Source organism: Natator depressus, chromosome 12, assembly GCF_965152275.1.
Source record: "Natator depressus isolate rNatDep1 chromosome 12, rNatDep2.hap1, whole genome shotgun sequence".
NCBI lineage: Eukaryota > Metazoa > Chordata > Testudines > Cheloniidae > Natator > Natator depressus.
The window spans coordinates 37,328,030-37,351,567 of NC_134245.1; the positions used below are offsets into that span (position 1 = coordinate 37,328,030).

The window sequence follows — 23,538 nt, forward strand, 5'->3', positions numbered from 1 at the left end:
TGGTGTTACACAACAGAAAAACTGCTTCATTCAGCATGTACTTGGGGTAACTGAAAACACGGCTGAGACTCCCCTCTTCTGTGAGTGCAGACGTGGGGACGGGAGGCTGAGAGCTGGAACGACCCACTCAGGGACAATCAGATCTTTGGGCCGGGCAGGGAAGCAAATAGCGGCAGTGCAACTTGCACAGTTAAACAGGCACACAACCAGCACGACACCCTGGCACTAGGTGCCTGGGACAGATAAACAGAGCAACAGCAGACTGCTATTGTGAGGATCTTAACAGGGTGGGGTGGTTTTTTTTAATTTGATTTATTTATTTTACAGGAAATGGGTTTAGTAAAAAGGCAAATGTAAAATCTGTATCTGCCTTGCCCCTTCCTTAGAATCTTGCATTTGCTTGTAATGTAGAGGAGAAGAATAGCTCCTCTCTAAACAGTCTGTTCTCTGGCTTTAACCATTCAGTTACTTCACAGCTAGGGGGTTTATGTTTATGATTCCTCTCTGTAGGAAGGAATGTTGGAGGCTGCTGGAATATGACTATTAGAGCTAGTAGGGGACGTCAGAGGAAGTTGGGGGTGAGACGAATATGGGTTATTCAACTTGAGAATGGGACGGTTGCCTCTTTAAGAAGTCTGCCAGTCTGCAGAGACAGCAGCCAGTTTGTTCTCTCAGCTGCAGCAGCTTGTTACTGAGGTGGGGGACACACACTGTACTCTCTCCTGGAGACTTTACTTTTGTTCTTCCTTGTTTTTATTAATCTAAGACTCAGGTCAGTTCTGAAGGAGGGTACATATTCTGCTCTCTGTGTATTGAGGCATGAGCGGAGAGGCAGGCGACAGTAGTGGAAGTGAAGCTTAAAGAACAGGGAAACAGGACAGTAATGCAGAGAGAAGGCCAGACAAAGAAAGAGAAATGCAGAGTGTTACCATGAGAAAGTGAAGGATCAGGAATAAACTCACTGATTCAGACTTGTTCTAGTGTACTCTGCCTTTATTGATCTATTCCATGAAGCGATAGCATTTACCGTATTAACACATCCTCCACAAGACTCTTAAATATGAAAGATTTACAACCTAGAGAGCTTGAGACCACATCTGCCTGTCAAGGTTCTTCCCCTTGAAATCTCCCTTGGTTTTCAGTTAGACTCACTCAGCCTCACTGGCTGAAGGTAGGCTTATGGTCAATTTAGTATATAAGGGTCCCGAAGCCTCTCTCTTTACCAGATGCTGGGCCAAATTCACCCCTGCCATAACTCCGAATGAAGCCAGTGGCATGGTGCCAGATGTATAGTTGGCCCATTTAATGCAGTGTTGTCACTGCTGAATCAAATGAGGCACATTCGATGGGGTCCCAGCATTTGCCCAAAGCTGGAACGTAAGTGCATAGACATGCAATTCCCTCAGACGACACGTGGTGGGGCTACAAACCTATTAATATAGGACTGCTGCAAGAACAAGAGGATTAAAAGAGCAGCTCCACTCTCCTGCCCTCTGCCAGTACATTGGCCAGCAGCACGGCAGTGCTGTGGACGCTGGTTTTGCAGTTCAATATTTACCAATGTCTTTGTGCTGAGCAAGTATTTCGCCAACAGGACACTGACGAAAAGGCTACCGGTGAAATAAAAGTGATGGTGCTAGCTCTCAGACATTGCTGTTGGGGGTCACTGGAGGTCTACAGGGTCACCCCCACTCCCACCCCAAACCTCAGTACAGTCTAAGTGGAGTTTCCCCAAAACTCTAAGGAAAGAAAGTGTGGCCCAGTACCCAGGGTACCCGAACGGGAGTCAGGAGATTTGGAATCTAGCCCTGGCTCTGCCCCGGATCCACTGGGGGGTCACCCGCATCACTGTAAAGTAGGGATCACCATAATCTAATGTTGGGATTATGGTAGTGCCAAGAGGGCCTGCCTGAGATCAGGGCCCCATGGTGCCAGACACTGTGCGCACGCACGCACGCACCCTGTAAGAGACAGCCCCTGCCCTGAAGAGCTTGCAATCTAAATAGACAAGACAGATAACGGATGAGCGAAAGGGAGTCTTTTGATCCCCATTTTACAGCAAGGGAAACTGAGGCACAGAGCGATTTAGTGACATGCTCAAGGTCACACAGGGAGTCTGTGGCTGAGACAGGAACTGAACCCAGATCTTCTGACTCCCAGTCCAACCATCAGGATTTCCTACCTTTTGCAAAGTGCTTTCAAGATGTACAGATGAAACACCCTCTATAAGTACAAAGTGTTGTAACAGGAGAGCACTTTCCTGGAAAAGTTCCCTTTCCTGTTCACCACTGTGGGGAGCAGCAGGAGGGGGAGGGAGTACTACTAGGGATTTCTTACCCTTCCCTTCCCCACCCTCCCACGCAGTGCAGAAGAAGAGGGGGAGATGGCAGTCCCCTTGAATGCAGAGTCAAACACTTATTTGATAACTGCCAGATCCAAGGGGATTGACACAGTGGAACTCATCCTAAAAGAGAGAGCCTGCGGTGTCAGAGGAGTGAAAGTACTTGGAAAGGCACTCGAAGAACGCAAATGACTGTTGATGAGTTTGTGACATAGGTAACTGCTAGGGATATGGGGGCAAATTCACTTTTTAACCCCAGGGAAGAATGTGGATCATAATTTGTACCAAGGATCTCAGAACACTTAAACACCCCTTTGCACTTTTAGTTAAGCCTCACTACACCCCGGGGCATGTTGAGTATTACTAAGCCTATTTTACAGAGGAGGAAACTGAGGCATGGGGCGGGTAAGTGACTTGATCCTGGTCACAGAGTGAGTCAGTGGCAGAGATGGGAATAGAACCCAGGAGTTCCCAGCTCTTAATGCTCTGCTCTAAATCACTAGACTATACTTGGGATGGAGCAGAATTCCACTACCCACCATCTGTGATCTAAGCCAACTAGGGGAGGAGGAATGGGGAAGTCACCTTATAAACCATCTATCCAATGCTTTTTCATCACCACAACATAGATAGCTCACGGCCTCCTGTGGATTATGCTTTCCACGTTGTCCCTTTGCAAGGCGAGCAGGAGGGGCTGGTTCAGGGTACAGACGTATCTACTGTGGCAATGCTGCTCTCCATCTGGATAGTGAGATTGGCCTTTTCGGCCATCTTCTGGCAGTACTCGTACGTGGACTTCTTGATCCACTCGGCTGTGTTGCGCTCTGGCCGGAAGAGGATGACATAGCATTTGTAGAGGAACAAGGCAGCCAGGGAGCTGTAGGCGGATAACAGGATAACGATGCCTAGGACGACATTCGCCATCTTCCTTCTGCTGGAGTGCAGGACAGGGGTGACGGCGAGCCAGGTGACGAAGAAAATCATCATGGCGTAGGCAATGCCTTGGGCATCGTTGAAGTTGGCTGGCAGGGACTGGCTTTTCATAGCACACGCCAGGGCACAGAAAGCGAGGAAACACAGGTACCCGTTAACAAAAGAGGAGCCCAGACCTGCATCTCCGTGGCACTCCAGGAGTATATGGGGCTCCCCCGCTGGGTAAACTCTCCTGGCATCCGGGGGGTCTAGATAGACCCAAAGCATGCAGATGAGACACTGGATAAAGGGCCCCACTCCCATGATAATGAGATAGAGTCTCATCTGGAGCTTGCTTGGCCTCCCTACAGGACTTTCAAAGGAGCAGAGGTTCTGGACGGTCTTGGCAAGCACGCTGGAGAGGCAGAGAGCAAAGCTGATCCCAAACACTGGTTTCTGGAGTTTGCATTTCAGGCTAGTGGGTTCTCCTATGACCAAGAGGGTGCTGGAGAAAGCGCACAGGAAGCCTGCCATGTTGCAGTAGAATATGAACCCACCAGCAGTCTTGACAATGAGTGTGTCACCATGCCAGATGTACACGACCAGGACCGAGATGGTGAGCAGCATCCCCAGGGCAGCCAAGCTCGCCAGGGATATGCTGATGGGTTCCAACCAGGACAGGTAGACGCAGCTCTTTGGCCAGCATGATGTGCTTCCCCTTTCTGACCATTCGCTCAAAGGGCAGGGCCAACAGTTCTGAATGGCTGGAAAGACAAGACAAGTCTCTATGACCGAGCAAGGGTTCCCTCTGTACTAGCTAAAAGATGGGGACACTGAAACAGGCCTGAAAAGGCTGACACCCCAAAGTCTCCTGCCGTCAAAGCAAACTGATGGACCCCGCTCTCAGCTCAGCAGGGACTGGCCCAAACCAAACTCTTTAGCCAAGCGATGGGACCTTGATCCTTCATTGTGGCCCCAAGTATGACTCTATCCATCAAGAGAAGGCATATGGCACTATGACCTGGTGATATGACTCCTCCCCATCCCCCAAACCTGGTGACCAGTATCCATCAGTGCACATCAGCAGAGGCACTGTATGGGTAAGCACCGCTTCACCTTTACTCCTTGTGATATTACTGCAGTCCCAATACCTGTCCTTTTCTCCCCAGAATAAGCATGGTGGACTATGCCAGTGATTCTTTAACAGGGAATTCCAACCAGCAATTACCCTCTGAGAGGGAAAACATCCCAGCTCATCTACTTCTGCTGCTGTTCTTGACCCTCCTTATATTCTGACTTCTCCTTGGTGCAAGTGTCTTCTTCTCTGCAGCTTCTGCTTGCAGGAACCATCTCCCTATATCTCTTCTCCCCAGTAACTCTCCATCTTATTTCAAGGCACATCTGAGACCATTATCACCTTTTTCTGCATCTCTTAAATTTTTCTGCCCCTCTGTTCTTCTTTAACTCTAATTGCTCTGTTCAGCATTTTAAGAGACAAGTGCAAAAAAGGTGCATTACAGAAAGTAAAATTCTATTGGATTTATATTAATGGTTTAAATGTGGCAGGAGAAAAATAGAGAGCCCATTAAAAATATAGGCGGGAAAAATCTCATCTATTGGAAACACAGGAATTAAGTAGGTACTTTGTCAGATCTGCGTGCCAAGAAACGTGGTATTACCCGAGCCGTTGCTGTAAGTCCCTGCTTCACACTTGTCACAGTCGTAGCAGCAGTTCAGAGGCAGAAAGTCATGGGGTTTCTTCCTCTGGCCAGGCTGACAGCTGCGCAGACAGGACGAGCTCAGCACCTGTGTGAGAGACAGCCACGGGGCAGCCTGGGGCTCCTGTGATGTGCACAGATCCCTGTTTCCACCCACCAGTCCCAGGCACCCAGGGGGCAGCCTGTTTCTCTAAAGGTTTAATTAAGCCATTGGAATCATTGCTACGATGGGGCACAGAGCTGGGTGTTAACAGAGCTGAAGGGTCACCTGACAAATGCATAATCAGAGTGCACAACGCACAGGATGAAATGGAATTACGTGCATTCCTTGGCTTGTCCCTGCAGAGCCAAGCACTTGAGTCCCTTTTTGCCCAGAAGGCTACTTGCACCCCCCTTCTATTTTAGCTGGCGCTAACTAGATCCACCTGCCAGCATGACTCAGCAGTCATCACCCTGCATCCCAAAGCCAGGGTTTAGCACCTGACTCAGCTGAAGAGCCCTTAGCTCCTATACAGGGTCTGACAGTCTGTCACCCAACACAGGGACCTGTGTGGCACCGGGCTGGAAAACAAACAGGCTTTCCTTGGCAAGTCTGGAGTAGAAAATACCACTGCCCCCTCACCTCCCTCTGGCTGGAGTGGCGCCAGCTGGGAGCATTCACTGCTTGGAGGTTCAGGACTCCATCTTCTGAGACAGTCCAGGAGAAAATGTCGAAAAGGTTCCAACTGGGCGGGATTAGAGGAGTGTAGTTGGAAAGAACAAAAGCTTCAAACTAGAGTACAGAGGGGAAGGAAATCATAGAATCATAGATTAGGGTCGGAAGGAACCTCAGGAGGTCATCTAGTCCAGCCCCCAATGATCAGTCACGCCAGAACAGATCAGAACAATAGCAATATTCAGGAACCACAACTTCTGGGCAGGAAGGAAGGAAGGATTTTAAGCTTCAATCTGAGTTATGCATCTTGTTCCTCTGTAACACAGAGCAAGGCTTATGGGAATCGCATTTGGGTAAAAAACAACTAGAGCATCAGTTTAGTGTGTGAGCTGCTATGATATCTCAGCAATGGACACAAATGCAGATGGATTAGAAAGAAGATCTGGCTGGAAAATAATTCCAAACTTGAGATTTCACCTTTTTTTTTCATGGAGTTTCAAAGAAAATGTTTTCATACTTCAACCCTTTCTTTGACCAACTCCGATAGAAAGATTGATCTTTTACCAGTGAACCATGTCCTGCCCTTGTAAACAGATATACCTGATGAGGTAATTGGTACAGGCTGGTCAAAAATGTTTAGTCCAAACCATTTTTCAATACAAAATTCATTTTTGATACAAGAAAAATTTTCACGAAAGCCACTGCTTTTCATGGAAAATTGTAACTGTTCATTGAAAAACTGAGCACCTGAAAACTGAAAAGTTTTTGGGTTTCAGCTGAAAAATGAAAAATTTTGATTTGGAAATGTCACCAAAAGAACCCCATGGGAACTGGCCGCATCACAGCCAAGGGCTCCAACGATGCACTGGAATGGCTCAGCAAGAGGGGATACTATGGTGCATCATGGGTGATGTAGTCCAGCCAGAAAGCCGAGCCCAGCCCATAGATAGGAAAGAGAAATCCAAACTAAAACCCCCATGAGATATCACAGCAACATTTACAAACTGAAATTTTTAACTTTTGGCTGAAAAATTCTAATTTTGATTTTTTGCTGAAAAACTCTACATTTTTCTGCGGAGAAAAAATAATCCACCCAGCTCTATTAATAGAGACTGGATACTCTGTGTTTCACCCTCTTCTGCTAATTTGAGTGGCTTTCTTCTGGCATGCTAGTCTGATTTATACATTGTTTTAGATCCCCATGGCTGAACAGACTTGCACTTATCCGAAGGGCTGGGCTTACGTATTTTTTAACTTCTTTATGCCGCTTAAAGAAAGCCTGAAAACTGTTCTACTTTAGAAATGCAGGTCTTGTTTAACCTCCTTTACCTGGAAGACTGTGGACAACTGGAGTGCAAGTAGGTTTATAACACTAGAGGCAGCCAGGTGAGGGAAACATGATTAAAGGAGATGGGAAGTGATTTTTATCCAGAGTATGACAGCTCTACAATGTTCAATGCCTTTTTAAACTGAAATGCTTGAGGGAAAAGTTCTCCTTGTTAAACAGCCAGTGCCCAGCCAATTGAAAAAGTTCCCAGTCAACATCACTGACATATCCAAGGAACGATCGAGCAAAAACAAGGAAGACAGTCCTAAAATAAAAACTCCTAGCAAAATAAAAAGTTTTTAAAACAACTCCATTTAAGTCTTCCCTCTACACATAAACTAAACAAGGGGACACAATACACTTTTCCCATTGCAGGTCACCCGTAAACAATAACCTGTATTTACCTGGGATTTAAAAGCATTAGAGTTTCCTATGTGGGCACAGAGAATTTTGTTGTCTCTGCAAAAGGCATCAATGGCCAGTTGCAACTTGCTGAAGAAAGTGGCCAGCTGGTAGATTACATCATCTGATGCCAACCTATGAAGGCATGTAGCACATGCATTGATGGGCTCCCGAGTGCAGTTCTTTTCTTCAAAAGGAAGATGTACTTCCAGGAAGGGTAGATAGTTAAAGCAGATCTGGTGCTGCAGGGAGCTATTGACTTCACAGTGATAGCAAAGTTGTCTAAACATGTACTCAAGTGACTCCTCTCCAGAGTTCTGATGACCTAGTGTTTGCAAGTATTCCAGGAACCCAGGGATAGTCCTAGCTCTCTTGTGCAGGGACATAATGCCATCGTAGTGGTGAGGTACAGTAAAGAGTAATGGAGCTTTGGACCAGAAGCAACACAAAATCACTTGCTTTCCAGGGACACTTTCCACAAGCGACTTCTCGCGAAAGTTACCGCTATAGTCAAAAATGACCGTCACGTTCCCCCTTGTCTTCATGATGCTGCTGTGCAAGGCCGTTGCGTTTGCAGAGCCCTGCTCATGCATCTCAAGGCAGAACTCGTCCTTGTCCTTCTGGGTGAAATTTCTGGCTATGCCTAATATTTCCTTTTCATTGGTCTGGATGACACCGAGCACATTCCAGCCCAAGAACTGGATGAGCGTCGTCAAAGTCTCAACAGCCCCTTCGCCATCCAACTCAACCTCCTTGCTGTAAATTATCAATTGGTCATGAAGAATGAAGACCTGCAACACAAAGGCCATTCTGCTTTAAGCGTGGCATATCCCTCACCTGGGTGTTCTTTCATGACTGAAGCCAATAGGAGACCTGATCCTGGGAAGCACAGGAGGGCCTAGTCCTGCTTAGTTTATGAGATCTGATAAGATCACAGCCTGAGGTACAGTGGTACGGTTGCAAAGCCAAACATCCTTGGTGGAGCGCCATTAAAGTCAATGGATTGCCACCAGGGAAGTGGCCCAAACATCACTGCTTTTTTTCCAGCCAGAACAATTTATAAATTGTGACTGCGCACAAACAGGCGTGCACACACACACACACGACACAAACAGGACTGCGTACACGCGGGCACACCCATCCACACACCCCGACACATACATGCACACACTGCCATGTGCATGCAAGCTTACCGTTGGCAAATACTCTGTAAAAAATAAGACATTCCACTTATATCTCATGTTGTAAGTGGTGATGAGGGTGATGATTTGCTCCACTCGATTTTCATGGTTGGTCCAGATATGTTTGAGGTGGAAAAAGGTGCACGTGGGAGGCATTTCACAATGAGTAACAATTTTATAGCCCACACGGAGGTTGCTATCCGGAAACTGTGTCCTGGTTTGCAGAGCAAACCTTATTAACTGGGCCCAGATTAAGTCTTCCAAGCTGGGAAGAGAGAAAACAATCAAGACAACATGGCACGCTATGGACTATGTACTAGATGCATCATGATGGAATTGCATTGCACAGGTGCAAACAAATGGATCCGGGGCAAAAACTCAATCATGTGCTTCGCTATCTGCAGCCCATTCAGCATCATTACTAACCAGGTATGAACATCCAAGCACACATGATCTGCTCAATCCCATTTCTCTCTAGGCCATGGGGGGAGAATGATATGTTAACACTGGCATGAGAAGGCATGGAAAATTATCATTTATTATGATTTGTATTGCAGTAGTACATAGGAGTTGTGGTCACAGATCAAGACTGCATTATGGTAGATGCTGTACAAACAGAACAAAAAAACAATCCCTGCCCCAAAAGGCTTCCAATCTAAGGATTTAACAGGCTTTCTGCGTTATAGCCATGCTGTTGGTCTCTATTAGTCGTCCCATTATTAACCCTTGCTTGTGGGTGTTATGAGATCGGCTGCAAAAGGTCAATCCAAGACAAAGACACAGACGGTTTCCAGATGACACGTAGGAGCCATTGCTAAACTGTAAAGATTATTTAATCCTACTTATTTTGAATAAAAAGCGAGTAACAGTTTTGTTTAAAGGGCATCTGGCACTATTCAGCAAGTCATTCTCGAGGGCTAAGAACGGGGGAGTGCATTGGATTGAGACAGTACTGCTGTGGCGGAACATATCCATTCCAACAGCATACAAATTGGATTCCCTCCTGCCTGTATGCTATTGGGACGTGCTGTAAAGCTAAGACAACCCTAGAGTGGCACTAAACTCATCAGCCAAAGAGAAAAATCCTGAAGATAAAACGGAGCTGGGAGACGAGCAAACGCAACGGATTAAACAACCTAACCGGCACTTTACCTGACATAGGAAGAGAAACAGACTTCAAATATCCCCAAGACATAGACGTCTCCCTCCTGTTCCCAGATTCCGTCGCAATCTTGGACTGACTCTTGAGCAGAAACCAGGTGTGTGACAGCTAGCAGCAGAGCCCAGCCAGAGATGGACATCTTGCAAAGTGTCCTCTGCCAGATTCTCTCCTGGAGGCTACACAAGTAGGGACCTCTGCCCCACAAGCCACAGAATTTAAATAAAGCACCTGACTCTTCCCACACGCTCTCATCCGTCACCCCAGATGGTCCCAGTGCTGGAGGCTTTAGTGGAAAAGATTTTTTAAAACTCCATAAATGTTCTTAGTTCGGTGTAAATTCCTGACCTGCCCAGCTGGCGATTGTTGTGTGTTGAGGCATTGAAACGTGTAGCTAGCTAGAATAGCTGCAGATTCATAGATTCTGAGGCCAACCCCCGCCCCCCGCTGCAAACAGTCCATGTCTGGGTTGCAGAATTCAACTCTGGGAAACCAAATTGGAAGCAAAACCTCGGTAGAAAACCCTGCTAGAAAACGCCTCTCTCGGCAGTCGAGGGGGCACAGTGCAGTGGTTGAGCCCCACTCATGCTTACCAAATTCCCACCCCACCTTTACCCTGCATTCTGCGCGTTTTGTAGTTTATGCAAACAGGAAACATCCTGTTCCGGAGCGATCTCCTCCTGGTTCAAACGACCTGTAGCCTTCAGGCCATGCAAAAGAGTTGGGGAGGTGGTGGGAGAGCCATGATGCGGCCAGAGAGCGGAATAGCTCATCCCGAGCCATTTGCAAAAGGACACAATTAGCAAAAAGGCAAATTCTGCGTTTAGCATTTTCAAAACAAAAATCTCTTCTCTGGATAGGTGCTGCTTCCAGAGAGGAACCTGCCTCCCCTGGTGCCCGCCTGCCCCAGATAGGGGAGGGAAGATGAGTATTCATCACAGAGAGAGGGACCCCAGTGTATCTAAACCTTCCGTCTCCTCCATGTGTGCATGGAACCTGCAGGATGATTCTGCTGGGCTCCTGTCTCCTTCCCCTGCCCAGCAGTGGCCACATCTTACGCCTGAACACTTCACTCTCCCTCCCACCCAACGCACTGAGACTCATCTCCCTCGGCCTGAGCGCCAAGCTAGAAGGCCTCATCTCCTCTCCCACCAAGCTGGGATCTTCATGTGCTCAGCTCACCTCTTCCTCAGCACCAGCCCCACATCAGAGCATGGCACCTGTCCACCGAGGGCCTGACCTGAGAACCTCCTATCAAGCCTTCAGGAGCTGGCCTTTCCTTAATGGGATTCACACCTTAGCACCCACCAGGACCCAAAGGGTTAATTGAAACATTCCTTGAATGAGGCAGACCGGACCAGGCATATAACCAAGACATGCTTATTGGGTTCTAATGCAAAGCCACCAGATTCATAGATATTAAGGTCAGAAGGGACCATTATGATCATCTAGTCTGACCTCCTGCACAATGCAGGCCACCGAATCTCACCCACCCACTCCTGCAATAAACCTCTCACCTATATCTGAGCTATTGAAGTCCTCAAATCATGGTTTAAAGACTTCAAGGTGCAGAGAATCCTCCAGCAAGTGACCCGTGCCCCATGCTACAGAGGAAGGTGAAAAACCCCCAGGGCCTCTTCCAATCTGCCCTGGAGGAAAATTCCTTCCCGACCCCAAATATGGCGATCAGCTGAACCCTGAGCTTGTGGGCAAGATTCACCAGCCAGATACCCAGGAAAGAATTCTCCGTAGTAACTCAGATCCCACCCCATCTAACATCCCATTACAGGCCATTGGGCCTATTTACCATGAATAGTTAAAGATCAATTAATTGTCAAAATCACAGCACAGTCAGTTGGTTGGCTTCACCATGTACAAGGTGCCCGACGTCAAGCTCCCACACCACAATGTTATGTAAGAACAGCCCATTGGCCGACCTGAGCAGTTCAGTGTACCCCGATTCATTTATGTCAGACTGTATGTGACACGGGTCATGTACGGTTTCATTGGCAAACTACCACCACATTGGTCATTAATATTTTTGCGTGGCGTGTGTACGGGAACTGCCCAAGAGACCACACAAATATGAAGAAAATGTGATGCTCAAATGTGTTTACCAGACAAAGGACAGGCCGTTGCCTCCAGCCAGGTGCCATCAAAGTCAACTAGCAATCACACATCCAGTGGCCATTCGTTTGCATTTTAGCAAACACCAGCCTGGGGAGGAACTAGCATGGAATTTCCTTCACCAGCAGACTTCATGTCTCCTGTCTCATGGCCTCAATGAACTTTACTTTTGGGGGAAACCTTGAGAGCAATCTGTGAAATGTTCCCCCCAGGGTGCCACTGAGCTCACCTGATCCACCAGCCTGGGTTCTCTTTACACTGTGTTGCTGTGACAGGTTCTCAAGCCCCCTTCCAGCACACACACAGGTAGGGACACACCCAGCGGCAATTTCACACAGAGGCTGAAATCAGCTCTGCATGGAAAAGCTCAGCTAGGGAACTGCCCAGCACTCAAGCGCACACCCCCTCTGGAGTGTAAACCCAAAATTATATAGTCTTGCACTGCCCAAAGAACTATACAGTGTAAGCTCATAAAATTTGGTCCCTCCCTCAATGGGGAGGAAGTTCTGCACAGCTTTTTGCCCCCCCAGTTATGAATTCCACAAAATGGTTTTAGAGAAAACAAAAAAAAGTTTATTAACTAAAAAAAGATAGATTTTAAGTGATTATAAGGGATAAGCAAACAGATTAAAGCAGATTACCTAGCAAATAAAACAAAAACGCAATATAAGCTTAAGATACTACAGAAACTGGTTAGTTTCTCACCCTAAATGTTGTTTTAGGCAGATTGCAGAGGTTCTTGAAGGCAAACTGCTCTTGCTTGCAGCTTAAACTCCACATATTTCCTTCACAGGCCAGACACCTTCCCAGCCTGGGCTCAGTCCTTCTCCCGCCCCATCCCCCTTTGTCTTTGTCTAGATGTTCACAACAGTCATCTTGGGCGGGGATTCAGTGAAGAACAAACCCTGATTATGTCACTCCCCTGCCTTAAATAGGTTTTACATATATGTCAGGAATCTTGTTTTCCAGTGTGGTTCCCCTCCCCACAGTGGAAAAATACATGATCACATGACCCTGCAGTGTCAAAGCAGCCATGGGTCCAAGCCCATTTACAGCATCCCAGGAAGGTGGGAGATTAGCATCTTCAAAGACCTATTGTTCTCCCTAATGGTCCACTGACTTGATCCCAGCTAGCCAGCCAGACTGACTGCATTCTGTCTGATAGGTGTCTCCCAGGTGTAAACACTTTTGTAGTACAGCTGTATAGTCAATAGTCCTACCTTTAGATACAAAAATGATACATGCATACAAATTGGATAATCATATTCAGCAAATCATAACCTTTCCAATGATATCTCACATGCCTTCTCTTGCATAAAACATATAAGTATGCTATAATCATATAACAATATTTCTATAAAGAATATGGGGTGTAGTGTCACAGAATCAATTTCAAAGGTTCATTGGACTATAAAAGAGAGGGGCAAAGAACCCCAAGGTACTGTTCACCTAGAACAAAGGAACTGAGCACTTTGGACATGGTGGGAGGTCCCGTCCAAGGAGGTGGTCCGCCATCTTGCTGGAAGGCATCTTGCTGGAAGAATCTGCCCTTGAACCAAGACTGTGGTTTTGTAAAGCTTTGGTCTTTAGAAAAGTTTTGCACTTTGATTTGCTTGTAACCATTTCTAGCTCTATCCTTCATACCTGAACTCACTTAAAACCCTCTCTCCTTGTGCTAATAAACTTGTTTTACTTTTAATATAAACCGACCCGGTGCTGTGTTTGAACATTTAACCCCAGTTAAAGTGCTAAGCTGAGCAGCTGCTCTCTTTAGAGGAGCTAACGAACCTTATCGTTCCTCTGAACAATCCAGGAGAGGGCTGGACATTGCAGAGCACATGGTTTGGGGGGAAATTCAGGGCTGGGAAGCACTGGGGGAGACCAGAGTGTGGCTGTGGTGAAACAAGCAGGCTGCTGGATCCAGAGCTGTTGTCCAGGGTTGCTTATCACATAGCTACTCAGTGCAGGCTCGTTTGGTGGATAGGAGCATCCAGGCAAGGGAGCTGCAGCAGCTGAGCATTTTAAGGCACCCAGGGGTACAGGGCAGGCGTTGACACCACCTCTCACTGGTCTGGACTGCACCCCAGAATGTGGCAAGGAGCTTGAAGCCTTGGCACTTACGGGAAAAAACCTACTTCCCTTGTCAAGTGAGCACTTTTAATAAGGAATCACTGAGACACAATAAATATGGAAGCCAGGATGCCAGTGGTACAGTCACTTGGCAAGGTAGAGACACGTGTTAAGGAGCAAAATGGAGACCCCGTTTCAGAACCGGCTCAGTTATAGTCAATATAAACAAACCCCTCGCGATTGTTCTGCAACCCAGTGAGCTTTCCGTCTGTACCACCCTCGTGCGTACACTCCCCAGCCACAGAAATCCATGTTTTCTTGTCGGGGCAACCCAAAACACACTAGCCTGCATCTGCGGAGAGCTCTTCTCTTCGGCCATTGAGTGAACTTTCCACTGCATCTCACAGCCTGGTTTCCACCGTTGCTTCCCCCTTTAAGCTCCCTGCCTTTGTACAACACATTTTCTCATAAGCGAAAGGCCAAATAAGTGTCTATGCCCATGAGACTGCTCCACTGCAGGTCAGACCATAAAGGGCTAACGTGTGGCAAATCACTATGATTTAAATGAGCTGGTCCTATGAAGGTTGCATTTTAACCCGCGAGTGAATTTAGTGATCAGCTGGCCGCTTGCACTGGATTGTACAGCAGGGACTTAATCAAACAGTGAATTGTGACCCCAACCCCAGTGGTTCTCAGTCAGGGGTATGTGTACCCCTAGGAGTACACAAAGATCTTCCAGAGGGCACATCAACTCATCTAGATATTTGCCTAGTTTTACAACTGGCTACATGAAAAGCATGAGCAAAGTGAGTACAAACTAAAATTTCATACAGATAAAATGAGAAAGTCAGCTATTTTTCAGTACTAGTGTGGCTGTGACACTTTTGTATTTTTGTGGCTGATTTTGTAAACAAGTAATTTTTAAGTGAGGTGAAACTTGGGGGCACGCAAGACAAATCAGACTCCTGAAAGGGGTACAGGAGTCTGGACAGGTTGAGAATCACTGCACTACACTACCAGTTCTCAAACAACGCCTCCTGTGACGAAGCGGGAAGTTTCTGGAATATGTTTATGAGGCCTGTATGTGCCTCAGTTTCCTGCTGCACTTTGCTTTCTTAAAAGTGTTAAGTCTGCTCTTGGGGGCAGCACAGGTCACGAGGTGGGGGTGTTGTCTGGCTATCTGGGCCGCAGCGAGCAGGGTGGTTAAGGAACCTGCTGAAAGCAACTCATATCAATGCAAAATCCCAGCGAGACAATGGAAAAGCCCCAATGACCAAATACTGACACCTAAGAAACAACCAGGAAGGAGGTTCTCCCCGCAACCCCCAGCAGGGAAGCTGAACAAAGACCGCAGCTCAGGAACAAAGGAGTGAGACGTGACCAGCAGAGGATAAAGGGTGGGTTTCTGGAGGAAGCAGATCTTTCCTGGGACTCACTAAGGAGGTCAGAGAGAGACAGCCGGAACTAGAGTTCGCTACAGCTTGGCTGGTGACTTGTGCTGGCTTTTATTTCTCTGCTAACCTAAAGACTTCCCGTGCTGTGTTCCACTTGACTAATAAACCCTCCTCTCTTTTGCAAAGGGTGTTTGGGGGCGCTGCAAACACTGGCTGGGGTGCATTAGTCCCTGAATAATGGGCAAGTCTCTGCCAGGAGTCTATTCTACCCCGAAATTAGACTGGGACTCCTTGGGGGTCTGCACATGGCAGGGGTTCCTCCAAGAGGCTGTTTACAAGCTAGAGGGGGGTGGGTAGCACAGATCCTGTGGATCCGTGACACCGCCCACCCCCAAACTTTCAACTATATTCAGTAGCCATGGCACTGAATCAACCCCATGGACGCAAACAGCCTTGAACATTGGTGGATTTGTTATTATTTGCAACACCACCCACAGTCTCCAATCCAGGTAGGACCCCCACTGCGCTAGGTGCTGTACCCTGCGAGAGCCAACAAATCCCTGCCTCAGCACGCTGACAGTCTAACCAGGTAAGACAGACAAACGGTGAGAGAAAGGAAATACAGATGGGAAACTGAGACACGGAGAGACGAAGTGACTTGCCCAAAGTCTCACACAGAAGAAACCTTCATCAGCCAGTCACAGAGCCCAGGGCTCCAGTCTGAGCCCAAACAGCAAGGGTAGATTAAGGCAAGAGCAAGTAAGAGGCTGGCCTGAGGGACAAGCTCTGAAGGGGTTGGCTCCAAAATTTTCTATAAGGGGCCTCCAAAATTTGTAAGCCCATTTTTCTCTCCCCCGCCCCTTGCTTTGGGGCTTGATGGATTTATTTGGTTTGGACCAAGCTTTGCCTGAACCCAGCCCTGCAGGGGCCTTTACACAGCAAAAGCAAGCAGAATTACAAACAATTTGAGCAATTAACACCCAGCATCCCCACGTTCATTCCACCACCACCCCTTAGGCGGACATGTCCGTGGTGGCGGTGCTGCGGTCCAGTTGGATGCTCAGATTGGCTTTGCTAGCAACCTTTTGGCAGTACGCGTACGTGGTTTTCTTGATCCACTCCCTAGTATTGCGATGGGGTCTGAACAACATAACGTAGCATCTCTGGAAAAACACAAAGGCCAGGCCGCTGTAGGAAGACAGCAGGATAGACACAACGGTCACCATAACAACCATTCGCTCCTTTCCCGACTCCAGAGCTGGCATCACGGAGAGCCAGACAGCAAAGAAAGTCACCATCATTAAGGAGATGCCCTGGGAGTCACTGAAAATCTTAGGCAGAGAGTGGGTTTTGATGGCAGCCGTGAGGCAGCAGAAGGCCAGGGCACAGAGATACCCCATGCTGAAGGAGAAGCCGATGCCTGTTTCATTGAAGCACTCGATGACCAGGTAGTCTGCCTTCCTGGGGTAGGAACGCCTGACCCCAGGAGAGTCAAGGAGGAGCCACAGAAAGCAGATTATGCACTGCAGAGTGGGGAGGATGCCCAGAACAATCAGATAAAGGCTTGTCTGCAGCTTTGTCGGCCTTCCCACGGGAGTGGCGAAGGCAGCCAGAATCCGGACGCATTTGGCCAGGATGCTGGCGAGGCAGAGCGTGAAGCTCACCCCGAAGGCTGGCCGGCGAAGTTTGCACTTCCAACCCGTTGGCTCCCCAACAAAGAGGAACACGCTGACAAAGGAGCCCAGCAGGCTGGCCATGTGGCAGTAAAATATGGGCCCCCCAGCAGCTTTGCCAATAGGGGTGTCTATGTGCTTCACATACAACGCCGTGACAGAAACAGTGAGGGCCATTCCCACTAACGTTAGCATGATCAGCACGACGCTGGTGGGCTCGGACCAGAACAGGTACACCACGGCCTTCTTCCAGCAGGAGGCCTGGCCCCCGTGAGACCACTCATCCTGGGGACAAGACCAGCAGCTCTCCGAGGCTGGAACGCAAAACGACAAGCTGTTGAGGAGGCATGTTTTCCATGCACGACGTAGAGGACTCTTCCAGTTCTTTATTACAATCACTGCCACTTATGCTCGCTCCCTGGGAGTCCTATGTCCCATCATCCTTCCAGCTAGAAGGAATTCTCTCTGCAAGCCGGTGGGGTAGCTCTAGAACAAAGGCCCCGAGACTTTTAAAACTAGGAGGCTCTTTAAGTCCATATTGAAACATCTAAATCAGTGGCCTGAGCTTAGGCTGACCAGACAGCAAGTGTGAAAAATCGGTACAGGGGGTGGGGGGTAATAGGAGCCTATATAAGAAAAAGCCCCAAATATCAGGACTGTCCCTATCAAATTGGGACATCTGGTCACCCTACCTGAGCTACTGAAAACTGCTGAGCCCCCAGCCACTCCCATTCGCCTCAGTTGCACCAAGACAATTGTGCAGTGCAGTGAGTGAAAAGCAGCCTTCCAGACCCCCAGAAAGGAGCAACTTGTATCCTGGAGCATGAGATCTGATCATCTGCACCTGCCAGTGTTTAGAATGGCTGTAGAATTACCCAGCCCTTTCACAAGCTAGCCAGCTTCTCGGCATCTGGCAGGGCTCCAGGTTGTTCCTCAACTCAGGTGGGTGCCCACTGGGCCAGCGAGATAGACTCACCTGATCCGTTGCTGTATGTCCCAGGGCTGCAAACCTCACATGCATAACAGCAGTGCTGAGGCAAATCCGGGTGTAGCTTTTGCACTTCCCCTTGGCCACAGCCTCGGGAACAATGAGAGGGCAGGATCTGCAATTCAAACACAGACAGGGTTGTGGGCAAAGGCTACTGGGAAACAACAGAGAGGCCTATTGCCGTCTTGATGCAGGAGGATTTTCATTGACAGTATCAGGAACTGTACATCCAAACCCACCAGCCCCTCTGGGGAACAGTTACCCCTTAGCCCGTCCAAGGGAGAGGTGGGAGCAACTGCCAGAAATGGGTCGGCATCAGGAATCAGGGTGTGCGGCGGAGCCAGTCTCCAGGCAGCCAGACGAGCGCAGCTGGCCTGTAGCAGGCTGCCTGATTGGTAAGAAGAGGCAGCAGACTGGCTCTTAAGCTCAGCAGCAGTTTGGCAGCTGCTCAAAGCATTTGCCCCCAGCTGAGAATGTGTGTATGCTTGTTCCCTGCCCTGCCCCAGTCCAGCTCCTGCTCCGGACCCAGCCTTGTCTCCCGGATCCACCCTCTCCCTGCCCCAGGCCCCCTCACAGGGCTATATACCCAGCCGCTTGATGCTGCCCAGCTGAGTCAGACAATTTCCCACACTTGTCTGCCTGGCTCCTACAAGTTTCCTCCTCCCCCTCACTCCCCCTGTCTGAGTGGGACCTCCCAGGAGAAGGCCCAGTTCCAGTCTCTGGATCCAGCGCAGGTCTCCTACCTCCCATGTTTGCGCTCTGCGTGGAGGGAGCTGGGAGAGTGGGAGGCAGGATGGACGGGTTCCATCGCAGGCCCTGTCACTTTGGTGAAGTCACTTGAAACTCTCTGGGCTGTAAGTTTCCCTGTCTGTGAAAGGTGGGTGAGGACCCTGACCCTCTCTTTGTGAGGAACATTGAAATCCTTCTACGAAAGGCTCACACAGTGGCCTTTATTGTCACAGGTGTGAGAGCGGCTTCACTCACCCAGATGGCTCCCCCGCCCCCCAGGCCCACAGTCCTTGCCACAGGGTCGTAGCTGTCGGAGGCCGCTCTCTGCACGTCTACGTCCAGCTGGGGGAGCTTCACTTCTCCGTCATCAGTGACGTTCCAGTAGAAGACCTCAAAGGGGTTTGGATTGATGGGCAGGAGGGGGGAATAGTGGTCGATGAGAAACTGCTCCAACTGAAAGAGACAGAAGTGAGAGCAGCTTGGACACCAGCTGCGCAAACCAAACAGAGCCAGAAGACACATCTGTGTGAACCAAAGATGCTACTGCAAGCAGAGGGAAACCTGCTGGTTTGCTGCTCCTGCTAGTATTAGGGGATGTAAAGAATCAATGATCTTGAAGCATGGGCGTGGCCATTTAATTCCAGTGGCATCTCTGAGACTGCTCTGGTTGAAATACAGTCACAGCAGCCCAATTCGCTGGACATTCTTGTTTACCACATTCGCAAATCTGACCCAATTAGTTTTACTGGGTTAGATTTATAACAAGCAGCAGCATCTGCAGTTTAGCACAGATGCTGCCATGGGGCTCAGAATCGGTGCTCTCAGTTGGCTGTTCCATGGCGTGGCTAAGGAACCAATTGTTAAAGGTTGTTTTGCAGTGTGAAATGGTACCTGTTCTCCACTGAAGTCAGAGCTGTTCTGTGGCTGGGATGGCGGGTAGTTCCGAGATCGTTCTTCTAGTGCTCTCGCTAGCTTTTGCGTGAACAAATCCATGATGAAGATGACATCCAGATAGGCTAAGCGGTCCAGGCACAAATTGCACATGTTAATAACTGGAGCTCCAAGGCAAATGTCTTCCTCATGGTAGCTTAAACGTGCAGCACTGGTGTTGACTGGCACAGGGTTATTGAAGTTCCTGCAGGGGTGCTCTGAGCTGGGGTTGGCTGTGCACTGGTGACACACCTTGCGGAACAGATACCCGACGGTTGCATTTGCAGATCGGTGTGTATTCGTGTCCAGCAAATAGTCAAGAAACCCAGGAACCAGGCGAGGCCTCTGGTGCAGAGACCACACTCCCCGGAAAACTTTATACTCTAACCCAGCAAGTCCAAAAGTGACCCCGTAGCAGCAGTGAATGATGTGTTTCTCCATGGTACGGTTTTCCTCTTGCCCTGCCCTTGACATGTAATACAGAGCAGATTCATCCATCACCAGTGTGACGTTTGATTTTGAGGAGGAAATCTTATCTATCAGTTTCCGACCATCAAAGACGCTCTGCTCTGTAAATTCGATGCATATCTCCCCTCGGTCGCTTTGTTCAAGGCCAGCAATGACATCCCTGAACTCTAACTCATACTGATGAATGAAGCCAACCATGTTCCACTGGAAAGCTTTCAGCAGTCCCAGGATGCTTGGCAAGGCGCCTCTGAAATTCATCTTTAGCCTGGAGTGGTGGATTCGAATCTGGGAAAGGTTAATTTCCACCTTAAAATAAAAAAAGCCTTGCATCAGTCGGACACTGAATTACAGCAACGCTTCCGCTTCTCAAACTGGAGGCACCGTGTCTGGCAAGAGGGGAGAGCGAGAGGAGGCTGTGGCTACATAACCCACCATACACTGAAGGAGCCTAACCGTGGGGTATGATCCATGGCTCTGCATTGCACAGCACACTGCAGATGTGAAAAGACCCGGTCTTTCCACGCTGCCATCCAGTGCTTAATTTGTAATGGAAGAGGTGCTGGGGCTCAAGAAAATTTTTTTTTTAAAACTTTCATATGCCAAGCCCACAGGTGCCGGGGCTATGAACTGCCAAGCCCTGGCACAAATTAAGCACTGCCACCATCAAACTTCCCACTTTTTCCTCTTAAATTTACCAGTGCTGCCCTGGAGAAGCTGAGGGCTGTCAGAGCATGCTGGGTACCGCCTTGCAGACAAAGTCTCTCTGGCTTAAAAGGGTGGGACTACAGAAATCATTAACTGGTTGATCATGGACCTCCCTTGTTCTCGGCAGAGTGGCAGAAGTTATGGTGATGGGACTTGATTGTTGTGAAGTTATGGTGATTAATGGATAGAGAGATTGTGACAGAGAGGAGCAGGGCTGATCCAACAGCCATAAATCTGACAAGGTTTTTAAAGACAAAGCCATCTAGAGTCACTTTCATTATTAATACTCAGGACCCCCTGACACAGGAGCACTGGGAAGTTCTTAATAGCAGTATTAGAGATGCAGAATAAACTCCGCAGAGCCTGGAGACAGGGCATTCATTTTATCCCACAGGAGAGGAAAGCTGGGGCAGACCACCGTTCCCTGCTCTCAGGTTGTAAGTAATAGAGCTGGCATGTGCTCTGTAATTAACCTCTGGTGTTTAGTGGCTGAACATTAGAACTTGAGAACTTTATTGGCGCTCTTAAACTAATTACAGTAAAATCAGCATTAACACTGTGCAAGAGAGAAGCAGCAGTGGGTGGAAGGGACTGCGGTAGGGGCAGGGGGGAAAAGGAGGGTATCATCCCTCCCAGTATCTGCTTGGCATGCTTTCCTTCCTCTACCTGCCGTTAATTGGCAGAGGCCACCACTCACCTGCAGCACGTTAACGAAGAGCGAGCGTGCTGGCTCCGTGCCTGCGTAGAAGATAGTCACAATGGTTTGTGCTCCTTCCCTGTGAGCCCTGTCCATTTCGTCGAGGATCTTCTCAGGGCAGCCCGGGGGTTGCTCGCAGTACGTAACCAGCTTATACCCCAAGGAGCCAGCCCCATCTGGGCTGGCATGCTGCACGACAAACCTGAATGCCTGGGCAAGGATGTACAGCTGGAGACTGGGAATCAAAGCAAAACAGGCCACTGTGTAAGGCTGCGCAAAATCCATGCTGCGAGTGACCTGGCAGATTTCATGGGGCATGATTTCCACTGGTAAATACAGGCTTCCTAATACAGGACTCCTACTGATCTCTCCTTAAGAAGCTTTTCTTTTTCTTTCACAGGGCTGGTGTCACTGGGTCTTAGCATCTAGCAAGTAACTTGCTTAGAGGGGAACCCTGATTCTGTACAATCTCCCCCTGCAAGGAAATTTAACATACAGTACTAGAGATGCTATAGGGCACATGTCTCTGGGACACCTTGCCCTGTATGACTGTTAATAGCTAAACCAACATGTCAAAACCAGCCAGCATGATGCCTCCAATAAGGCCACCAGAGACAGGCAAACAGAAGAGTAACAATTATATTTTAGATGCAACTTTCATGTAAATGGAGCCTATACACACAAGGGAATGTCATCATACACCATGGAAATGCAGCTACTTCTGGGGTGGAAAGCGATAAAGCAGCAGCCAGCTGGTACATATCACATTAGGTAGCAGGACGGGCAGGTGGCAATTTTGGCCAAGGACAGCTGGGGAACTCCTATGTATATGGAAAAACTTCACAGGTTCATTGCTATCCACACAGACTAGGCAGGATTTGGGTTTGTAAGGTCTCATCTGAAATACTCAGCATGTCTGCTTCAGCAGAACAAAGAGCCAGGTTATCCCGCAATGGGATTTGGACCTGCAGCTCCAGGGCACCTAGAGGTGGCAAACCAGATGGGTCGGGCCACTCCCTGGTGGCCATCGCTTAAATAGTCAAGGGTTAAAAGTCACCAGCAGAGTTCATTGACAGCTTCATTGAGAGGAGGAGAGAAATCACAGAACTGGGCACTTGACTTTTCATCCCCTGCTGAATTGTCTTTCCCCAGAGCAGTTGGACAATCAGAGTTAGCCCAAAGCAGGGATCTCCCAAAACCCAGCCATGCACCTTCCCCTGACTGGAAACCCCCAGCTGGCCCATCTGCCTTAGCCCAGCTACCTGGCTTACTGTCCTCATCTTGCTTACTTCCCACTACCCCACCGCACATCCCCAGCAAAGACAGGGCTAGGTTAGAGAGCTCGGAGACTCCACGGCGTCTTACTCAAAACTGTCCGGCTCGGTGTCGCAGACTCTGAACAGCCCCAGCGCGTACAGGTCTCCCTCCTTCGCCACGAGGGGCTCACACTCCTCTCCAGCAGTCCGGGTGGGGGCCAGTGGCAACTGCATAATCCCCTGGGCCAGCACGGCCAGCAGCTTGCAAAGCCCTAAGAGCAGCATGTTCAGTTTCTTGCTTTCAGCCGGTGCCCAAGGGCGGCGTGCAGGGAAAGGTCATTTATGGGAGAGGAACCACAGCATTTCAATAGAGGGCAGAGCACAGGGAGAGACTGTACTCAGACAGGCGCTCCCCCCCGGCTAGGCTTTTGTACTGAACGCATCCCATCTTATTCAAAGGGCTGAAAGGTCACAGGGGCGAGGGAAGCAGGCCAAGTTCCCACCAAAAGGGGTAGGGTTAGGAACTACCGTTAGAAAGTCTATAGCTGGGGTTTTACAATATCATTCTCAAGGGGGAAGACTCCTTACCCCTGCTGGTCAGAGCCACTGTACTGTGAACAATTGTGTTGTGCAAAGAGTTTCTAGTCATGTCCTGCCGATGCTGCAAATATAACTACCTCAGGGAATAGCATAGCTAGATTGCAGTGCAGATGGGACCTAAGCATATTGTTACCTGGTCCCTGGACCAAGCTAAAGTCAGACAAATCAGGGGACTATTGTACTGTGGGGGAACCGGACCTCCCTGA

General features: G+C 48.8%; 3 protein-coding genes across 3 annotated transcripts; all 3 read right to left on the reverse strand.

The window, feature by feature from the left end:
• Positions 1-2,464: 2,464 nt before the first annotated feature.
• Positions 2,465-7,899, reverse strand: LOC141996902 (extracellular calcium-sensing receptor-like). The gene is made up of 4 exons (XM_074969202.1): positions 7,358-7,899; positions 5,594-5,743; positions 4,933-5,059; positions 2,465-4,017 (listed from the first exon to the last, which is right to left on the reverse strand). The coding sequence occupies exons 1-4, from the start codon at positions 7,739-7,741 to the stop codon at positions 3,041-3,043; spliced, it is 1,638 nt and encodes a 545-aa protein (XP_074825303.1). The 5' UTR covers positions 7,742-7,899; the 3' UTR covers positions 2,465-3,040.
• Positions 7,900-8,688: 789 nt separating this feature from the next.
• Positions 8,689-23,170, reverse strand: LOC141996904 (uncharacterized). Its single transcript, XM_074969203.1, has 6 exons — positions 22,842-23,170; positions 21,477-21,711; positions 19,568-20,380; positions 18,932-19,129; positions 17,936-18,062; positions 8,689-8,801 (listed from the first exon to the last, which is right to left on the reverse strand). Exons 1-6 carry the CDS (start codon positions 23,015-23,017, stop codon positions 8,788-8,790), a joined length of 1,563 nt encoding a protein of 520 aa, XP_074825304.1. The 5' UTR covers positions 23,018-23,170; the 3' UTR covers positions 8,689-8,787.
• LOC141996794 (extracellular calcium-sensing receptor-like) lies at positions 16,144-17,136 on the reverse strand. The gene has a single exon (XM_074969086.1). It carries the CDS (start codon positions 17,134-17,136, stop codon positions 16,300-16,302), a length of 837 nt encoding a protein of 278 aa, XP_074825187.1. The 3' UTR covers positions 16,144-16,299.
• Positions 23,171-23,538: the final 368 nt, after the last annotated feature.

Bases quoted from the DNA above. Each gene is read 5' to 3' on its own strand.
- LOC141996902 (XM_074969202.1), bottom strand. From the start codon at position 7,741: ATGTCCCTGCACAAGAGAGCTAGGACTATCCCTGGGTTCCTGGAATAC. The intron at 5,060-5,593 runs GTGAGGGGGCAG...TCTCTCACACAG, and splicing joins GCCACTCCAGCCAGAGGGAG to GTGCTGAGCTCGTCCTGTCT. The intron at 4,018-4,932 runs GTAATACCACGT...TTGTCTTTCCAG, and splicing joins GACTTACAGCAACGGCTCGG to CCATTCAGAACTGTTGGCCC.
- LOC141996794 (XM_074969086.1), bottom strand. From the start codon at position 17,136: ATGGCCCTCACTGTTTCTGTCACGGCGTTGTATGTGAAGCACATAGAC.
- LOC141996904 (XM_074969203.1), bottom strand. From the start codon at position 23,017: ATGCTGCTCTTAGGGCTTTGCAAGCTGCTGGCCGTGCTGGCCCAGGGG. The intron at 19,130-19,567 runs GTACCATTTCAC...TGTCTCTTTCAG, and splicing joins CTGACTTCAGTGGAGAACAG to TTGGAGCAGTTTCTCATCGA. The intron at 18,063-18,931 runs GTGAGTGAAGCC...TTTGAATTGCAG, and splicing joins GGGGCGGGGGAGCCATCTGG to ATCCTGCCCTCTCATTGTTC.